General features: G+C 39.6%; 1 protein-coding gene across 1 annotated transcript; it reads left to right on the top strand.

Moving 5' to 3' along the window:
• Positions 1 to 2,902: 2,902 nt before the first annotated feature.
• MS3_00002579 (uncharacterized protein) lies at positions 2,903 to 9,108 on the top strand. Its single transcript, XM_051210173.1, has 3 exons — positions 2,903 to 6,604; positions 6,644 to 6,782; positions 7,968 to 9,108. The coding sequence occupies exons 1-3, from the start codon at positions 6,398 to 6,400 to the stop codon at positions 8,096 to 8,098; spliced, it is 477 nt and encodes a 158-aa protein (XP_051070137.1). The 5' UTR covers positions 2,903 to 6,397; the 3' UTR covers positions 8,099 to 9,108.

Genomic DNA, 9,108 nt, shown 5'->3' with positions numbered 1-9,108 from the left:
AACAAATGTTGATCACCAACCTAGGTGATATGTGTTGAATGATTGTGGTATCTACTGGAAGTGGACGGGAATGGTTGAGACATCTACTGCTTCCAAATAAACACCGACAGCACATGTTACAGTTTGCTGAAAAAACACGATGGGTAGCACTATTCGTGATGAAAACCCTAACTTTAATTTTCAGCCCTAACGTCAAACTGCAAACTCTAACTATAAATCCCCAAACTTGTCTGTTACCCTAATTTTACTCACACACTCACACCAAGTTCACAACCAAGAGTTTATCGATCATGGTGAATCCGTACGGTGCTCAGTCATATTGCCTACCACCTCGAGGTGTCTAGTTGGGGTCATCTACGGGAAGCGCACTGTTGACATCGAGTACGACAATCGTATGCTGGAAGGATTATCCCGCTCTACGCGTATCGGATTCCCTCATATCCTGATTCTAAGGAACTTCAATCTCCCTAGAGTCACCTTCGTGGAACATATGTATATTGGAGGTGAAAACTCAACTGAAGCTTGGTTCTTCAACCTCATTGAGGATCTGGGATTATTCGAAAATGTGAAGTCGGCGACTCCTCGGAGAAACTGTCAGAAACCGTCACGCTTAGACTGGGTATACATAAACAAAGAATTCCTTGTTGAAAACCTCCCGATCCAGGCTCCCCTGGGGAAAAGCGATCATGCCGTTATAGCCTTTAGTTTTGTCAGCAAAACTAAGTTAATATATCCCACCAACAACAGGCTCTGGAATTTCAAACAGTTGAATGTTTCAGCTTTACAGGACTATCTACAACAGGTGGATTGGGATGTTCACCCTCAATTTGATGTGGATGTTCATTGATATTTCTTACTGCACATGTTCTTGTGCGCTACCAATCAGTCAGTTCACTAAATGGTCACCAAAAGCTACAAGCAACATACGATCACCAAGAACCGCACTCTTCGTTTGTTAAGCTGCAAAAGGCACTGTTGGGCAGCATACAAACGAACTGATAACAACCGAGCGTACAGCCAAAACAAACATATGAGAAACATATGCACGAAGGCTATAAGAGAAGACAGGCTTCAGCACCAGATAAAGCTTATGGATTAATTTGTCTCTAGTCCGAAAAGCTTATTCCGTTATGCAGCCTCTTAAGTTTCCCGACTGCTAGGTCCTAATGGCCTGATCAATAACGACGGCGATGCCGCTGACCTTTTGGTTGAACAATAATCTCGAACATTTCAACCGACCCATATCAACTATACTGATGAAAGCTTTATCGGCAACTGCACCGGACTTTCCGAAGTGAACCTGAGAGCCGACTTGGTGTTCCGAAAACTGCAGCACCTAAGAAAAAACACTCCTTTTGGCCCAGATACTGTTCATTCTGCTATACCGAGGGAAGCAGCTTCAATCCTGGAAACACCGCTTAGTGTGATGTTCTCACACTCGCTAAGCCGAGGAAAACCGCCAGAAAATTGGAAGCTGGTCGACGCAGCGAACCTCCAAGTTACCGACCGTTGGTTTATCTCTCTATACCTTCAAAAATTATGGAGTCCGTGATATGCGATGGTATACACGACTATTTATTATCCTTAAACCTCTCACCTCAACAACATGGTCTCGGAAAGGGTCATTCTTGTATAACCAACCTGCTGAATACGGTAGACAGATGGACAAGCATCCATGATCACAAAGGGAAGGTTGACATCATTTACCTTGATTTCTCAAAAGCTTTTGGTATGGTCAATCATATATGTCTTATCAGTAAGTTCAAACAATTGGGTATCAAACCACCTCTAATTAACTGGCTCACTCCATATCTAAAAAATCGACATTTTAAGGTTAGGGATAACTTCACTTTCTCTCAGGCTATGGAATGTCTTAATGGTTCCCCCAGGGCTCAGTACTAGGGCCTCTTCTCTTCTTGATCTACATAAATGATCTTCCACAACAGGTATCATCAGACTTATTACCTTTTGCTGATGACGTGAAACTTTGGAGAGAGATACGCAACCGAGAGGATACAATGGCAGTCCACGAGGATCTGACCGCACTTCAAAGTTGGGCAGACAATAACGAACTTACCTTTAACACTTCAAAGCGTAAAGTAGTCCATCTGCGACATGTCTCAGACTACAGTTACAACTCAAGAAACTCCTCCGTGGAAGTATCCCAAGTTGAAAAAGATTTAGGAGTCCTGGTGCCCTACGATTTAAAGTCTTACGCTAACTGTGACAAAAGTGCCTTCCGAGCAAACCTTGCACTGGTAACATTGAAGCTCATTTTTGGCCAGTTTGACGGAAGAACTTTCCATATAATCTTCAATAGTTTAACCATCCCCATTTGGAGTACGGAAACGTAGTATTTCCCTCCTCATTCCAAAAGGACAAGGACACCCTGTAGCGTATCAAACGGAGAGCCACGAAATCAGTTCGAGGACTCAAATTCAAACCTTATGGAGAGCGCCTCCATTCACTTAACCCTCACCCACTAGAGTATAGACGTCTTAGAGGTGACCTTCTGATGGTTTATAGTATCTTTCACACTTCTGGACATCCTCTCAAACACCTATTTAAGCTTAGTTTCAACACTAACCTAAGAGGTAACACCCAAAAACTGGAGACACAACACAGCAGAACGGAATGTAGACACAAATTCTACTCCTTAAGAGTTGTCAAAAGCTGGAATTCGCTGCCGGCCGAGCTAGTCCAAGCGACTTCTCAGGAGTCCTTCAAGAGGCAACTTGACCTATTCTTAAGGACCATGGACAGCATCATACTATGATTTACCAATTTCTTTTCCTCTTTTATTGTTAACATACCTAGGTTCCTGCCTGGAGGATTTGGTGATCCCCTGCTACTAGACACGGAAGCCTGTTAAGCGAAAGCTTCTTCTATTCCGTCCACAACCATTTGAACCATTTGAAGGTCACGAAGGCATCGCTCAAAGGTCGTTCATAAGTTGTAGTCCAACTGCTGAATGAATGTTAAGTGACAAAATATTTTCTTTGAAAACTTGGTTGTACAGTGTCAAATAGCTGGGTTTTTAGTTGTTTGTCCTTGAGTGAACTTAAGGTGAGTTTGGTGTCTTCGAGAATCACCAATTCCTGTGTGGATCTAGTTTACACTAGATCCGCATGTCACTTTTTAGTTACGAAGTAGGATCGAGTGTAGATTAGGACAATATTATTCTAAATGTCATTTAAGCATGTCACACATATGTTTTGCATTCGTTAAAATCCAGAGCTTTTTGTGAAGACATTTTAACACCAAGAATTTTTGGTTAACCTTAATGATTCGGAAACACTATCACTGAGTATTATAAACATTTATTGTCGGAAAGCTTATCATTTGTCATCTGAAATGATTCGCGTTTATGACCGTAAAGTAAGTAAGCTTTCCCTCGTCCACTCTGACATCGCTCAAAGATTGTTCATGAATTACATTTTCCCAAGAATTCTTTTAAAAAATCCTAAGAGTTAACTCTTAGGATCTAACCTACTGAATTTTAGTGTTAATTTTAGCTAGCTTAAGTCAGATCACTCTTGATGGCATAACTAGTAGTTTCAATTGGAATTGATAGTTATGCCTTGTTAACAAGCAAATTTATACATAAGCATGCTAATTTGCAAGTTTGCTTGCAGCAGACAAATGTTATGACAAATATTATCACCTATCCTAGTGCGTACAGAAAATCACATCGATCTTCATGGAAAAGAAGTTCTGATTTCCGTAACATACGTTTCAGGTCTTTTTCGAAACTCACCAACTGTATTGTTGGTGAAACCCCTATCCCGTAGAGAAAAAGCTTGTTAAAAAGAACCTTAGTCAGGTTAAACAGATTAACCTTTCCTGACTAAGGAACGAAATCATTTTATCATACAAGCTATGCATTACTTTGTTAGCTTAGTAAGTGGCGGTGTATTGCTGTTAAAATTCTTTTACATTGGTTGGTTGTAGTTAGAAGTAACCATACTTAATAATAAAAATAGTATTAACATCATTAATTATAACCACTTCCATTTAATAAAATCTGTGGTATACTGCTTTATCACAATTTATAAGGTGGTGTGTTTCGTAATTTTGAGCGTCGATATTGAAAATTTTTATCTTCACACTCAACTACTGTTAAAAAATTCATGTCATCTTCAGTTTCAGTTTCAGTTTGGGAAGGACAGGAGGCTCGATGGCCTATGTTAGTCCTGGCAATGGTGGTCTCTCAGTTGATCCAACTTTCTTTTGAAAGAATCGACAGATGGAGCCTCAACCACATGCTGATGTAGTGAATTCCACTCGTTGATGATTCGATGGGAAAGTCGATAGTCAGCTGACAAGTAATTTGTTCTCGGCTTATGAACTTTTTTGGAGTGTCCTCGTAAATTCTCTGTTTTGGAAGACAAGAAAAATGAGGGCATATCAGGTGCAAATTTATCACTAAGCAATTTGAAAACTGTAATCAAGTCGCCTCTAGTTCTGCGATATGACAACGGGAAAAGGTTCAGCTTGGCCAGTCGAGATTCATACGGAAGCTTCTCTATTCCGGGAATCAGCTTAGTCGCCGTTCTCTGAACCTTTTCTAAAAGCTCGCTGTCTTTTTTTAAGCAGGGGCTAGCCGCTTGTATGCAGTACTCAAGTTTAGGACGAACGAACACTATACAAAGTCAACAACGTTTTGGCGTCGACATGACTAAAAGCTCTACGTATTGACCATAAGTTTCTAAAACCTTTGGCGGCTATTGCACGGCAGTGTGCAGTAGTCTTTAAGCCTTGACTAACGATAACTCCTAAGTCATTATATGTTTGGACGACAGGTAGCTCAGTGTTATTCATCGTGTATGTATCTGTGCCTTGATGACCGATATGCATCGCAACACACTTGGAAGTATTTATCGGCAACTGCCATGTTTGAGACCATTCAGATAACTTCTTCAGGTCATTTTGAAGTTCTAAGCTATCACTCTTACATCGTATCGTTCTCCATATCTTGACATCGTCAGCATATAGCAAGACCGATGATGATAGGAGACAAGGAAGGTCATTTACATACAAGAGGAATAGCACTGGCCCCAAAACTGTACCCTGGGGCACTCCACTAAACACAGTTTCCCAGCTAGATACCTTTGAGTTCACCCGAACTCTTTGTTGACGCCCAACTAAGAAGTCTTTTATCCACATCAATAAATTGCCTCCAATCCCGACTTTTCTTAACTTATATAACAGTCGGTTGTGCGGAACTTTGTCAAAAGCTTTACTGAAATCAATGAAGGCGACGTCTACAGGTAGCTTTTGGTCCTTAAGAGCACACCAGCTTTCACGAGCCACTAATAAGTTAATGAGACAAGAATAACCTATTCTGAAGCCGTGCTGCTTCTCCGAGAGGATCCGGTTTTTATCGAGATACTTAAACAGCTCCTTCCGAATAATCTTTTCTAAGATTTTAACAACCACACTAGTTAGGCTAACGGGGCGGTAGTTCTCAGGTTTGTGTTTCGTACCTGTTTTGAAGACAGAACTTACTATGGTGTTCTTCCAGTCTTTTGGTAAACGACCCTGCGTAACGGATAGGTTAAAGCATGTACTTAAAGGGCTTGCAACGAAGTTAGATAATTCCTTCAGTAGCCTAGGATGTAATTCATCGGGCCCCGTGGATTTACCTATGTCAAGCTTATTTAGCAGACCAAAGACATCGAGTTCCTTAATGGTCACGCTATCCAGTGTATGTATGGGGGGATCTGTATACGCTGACGGGAAGGGCGCTTCTATGGTATATACGTTGCTAAAGTAGTTCGAGAACACTTGAGCCTTACCAAAATCGTCTTCCACTAATGATGAAGCAGTACTGTCTCCCCATAGAGCAGGAATATTTCCTTTTCTCCTTGTCCTTTGGTTTATATAGGAATACAAGCGTTTAGGACATTCTATGGATTCCTTAACAAGTTTTCCTTCGTACAATTTTCTAGACTTACGGAGAGTCGAGGCACAACTATTCCGAGCCTTTCGATACTGAGATTTTGACTCATCAGTCCCCAGTAACCTAAATCTATCCCACATTTTCCTTTTCTTACGGAGAAGGATACGGACCTCCCTGCTGAGCCATGGTGGTGAGTTTTTCGGCTCCTTTGGTATAATCCAAGGGATGTGAGGTGTAGTAACTTTTAAGTATGAATTTCGAAATGCGTCCCAGGCCGTTTCAATGGAGGACTCTGGGTCTATTGTCCAATATATTAACGATGCTGAGTGCATGATGTCTGGTATGTTTGCTCTTCCCTGATGTTTCATGTCATTCAGAATCCCAAACTTTGCCAAAATGTATATAATTGGTATTCTGATATATTAATCCATAGTTTCGTTAGAATTTATCTTGCTTCATGCTTTTAGGTGTTTTGGGATCAAACAATACTCACCTATGGTTGATCAGACTGGCCTGGACGTATGGACTTTGGAATCAGAGATTCAACTTTTTCATGCTATATTGAATCACAAACCCGTTGGTGCAGATCGTCATTTTCAGATGATATATGTATGCAACCTTGTAAACTCGTTTGTGAGTGATCCAATTAGTACAGATACTATTTGGAAAAAGCTAGGTTCGTTGTATAACATGGAAGAGTTGGTAATTTAATCTTCCTCTTAATACAGCATTTTCATCTAGCATGATTCTGAAGTTAATCCGTTTCAATCAAAGATGAAGGAATTCAGCCTCCCAGAAGAGTATGACTCCCTGAAATCTTTGAAGTATCCTCGTGCGACATTACAGAGTGGCATACCTGTTTCTCGATCTCCACGTACTGGTGAGTTAATACTAGAGTTCACCATCACTGTACAAATACTGTTCCTGTTATTTCCTTACACATACCGTAAGATATATAATTCGAAACTGATATTGCATTGTTATCCACAGATGCGAAAACACTGAAGAAGTATCTCCTCTAAAGATGATTGAACCTCTAAACTATTATACCCATTAGTCACAGAGCTTCCTCTTAAGATGGTGTGCATTATCTGACACGTAGTTATAGCCTAAAAATAACTATCCGTTGATAAAATAAATATGTTCCTGTTATGACCTTGGATGTCTGGTTTTTCTATCGCACGATTTATCTACCAATCTGAATACGACTTATACGAATCTTCACACTAGGCCAACCAATGACGTTCAACCGGTGTGGGCAGTTTAGCGTCCTTATTGGTCCTATGTCCTACGAGCCCTTCCACTTGAGTACAGAACACAATACCAGCTTCCGAATCACAGCAGATCGTTTATTTCAGGCATACTTGGTTTATATATCAATCACACAGACCGCAACGTACCATAAAATAGGAAATAATATTTGTACACAAATAAGCCCAAAAAGTGGCTGTGAATGTGGGAGGCAGTAGTTAATAAACTGAACATAACTTAAGAACCGTAAATCGTACAATAATAAATTATAGGTCAAAATAAAGCTTATCATAAAAGGAATATAAATATACATAGTGTAATTGTTGAGTAGTTATACAATAAGAATGTTTATGGAATATTAGTCCATGAATAGCCCTCGGAAGTTACCTGTAACTTAATCTTCACCGGATATAACAGTTCCCATCTTTATAAGCAAAGACGAATGGTGGCTGGCAGTATAATCCAGGACGCGCGTTTCGTCCTATCTAGAACTGACCAGCTGGATATATCTGTATCCCAGAGTTGATGTTCACTCCACTGTTACCCACCATCTATCTTTGCTTATAATGCTTGTGACTTAAGGTAATATCCAGGCAATCCGCACAGGATGGGCATATCCCAATAAGAGACTGGTCAATTTCAGTCTTGAACACCAATGGTAAGATTCAAACAATACAGAATGAATTATTCCCATCTTTGTTTCAAATTAGAAGCGTAATAAGAAGGATTAGCTACTGCACCTATTTATGTTAAGAACTATAGTTTACACTGTATTAAGCCGTAATAAGTCTTTCTGTTAAATTTGTCTTTTTAGATTCCTTTAGTCAAAAAAGAACAAGGAAATCTTTGCGTTCAGTTGACTCAAACGCAACTCTAGTCTCTTCAACTAACTCACCGGCTACTACAACCGCTGGTTCTGTTACTTCACGAGAAAAAAGACGTTGATTTCTGTTCCCATGTTGAATATGCGATTTGTTTTGTATCACTAACAAAGTGTTTTGCAATAAATATTTGTATTCGCTTCATTGTTTTGATTTTCTCCCCAGTAACGTCTGTAAATAAATTGGGTCTTTCATTTGGAATATCCTCTCATTTTTCAATAGAGTATGGTCATGTTTAGCAACATAATTGTCATGATTTTAAAATGATTAAGTTTACTTTTTATGGAACCTGATCCCTTTATTGTAGTCACTTCCATATAGAGTATTTACAACTCAACTTATTTAACATACATAGCTAGTAGACTCGATAAAACTGTGTTTACTAAGATGAATCATAACCTGACGAACTAGCAGATTATGTTTTTTGCGTATAAGATCACACATCGTGAAGTCAGTTACACTTGAACACGATTAAAAGAGATAATTGGTACTGCAGTGTGTATCATCTGATGTTACCTCATTTGTTATATGATCATGAAAGTGTGATGTCAAATAGAGGACAAATGTGATAATTAGAAGTATTTAGATTATTATACGAACTAGGAGTCTGTGATGAATAAAAGTATTTGAATTATAGTACAAACTAGGAATCCTAGGAATAACGCAATTTAACCAAGAAGTATCAGATGAGCACGGACGAACGTATTGTATTTGGAATTCGAAATCAGGCAGTCATCAAGCACAAAAGAATCATTAGTCCATACAAACACCACATCCTCTACAGCTTAAATGGGAATCCAAATTCTGCAATCAATTGTACCTCTTCTCCTTAAGTTCATCATGTCTGTCCGACCGTGTATTGGATATAGTCTCTGTATGATCTAGAATATACTTATTAGTATTCGAGTTAACAACTGAAATTTGGACGGACTCACGGGATTGTAGACAACCACCATGTCGGTTATGTACTGAAGCCACTGATACCTAGAATTTGAAATAGACTTTCAACACTTTCTTCCCCCCATGAAATGATGTGTGGTCCTTATGTCATGCCCCCAAATGCCCTGGTATGGC

The sequence above is a fragment of the Schistosoma haematobium genome, chromosome ZW (genome assembly GCF_000699445.3).
Source record: "Schistosoma haematobium chromosome ZW, whole genome shotgun sequence".
NCBI lineage: Eukaryota > Metazoa > Platyhelminthes > Trematoda > Strigeidida > Schistosomatidae > Schistosoma > Schistosoma haematobium.
The sequence above is the reverse complement of the archived record's forward strand: the minus strand, read 5'-3'. Positions and strand labels throughout refer to the sequence as shown.

Bases quoted from the DNA above. Each gene is read 5' to 3' on its own strand.
- MS3_00002579 (XM_051210173.1), top strand. From the start codon at position 6,398: ATGGTTGATCAGACTGGCCTGGACGTATGGACTTTGGAATCAGAGATT. The intron at 6,605-6,643 runs GTAATTTAATCT...ATTTTCATCTAG, and splicing joins TGTATAACATGGAAGAGTTG to CATGATTCTGAAGTTAATCC. The intron at 6,783-7,967 runs GTGAGTTAATAC...TTGTCTTTTTAG, and splicing joins TTCTCGATCTCCACGTACTG to ATTCCTTTAGTCAAAAAAGA.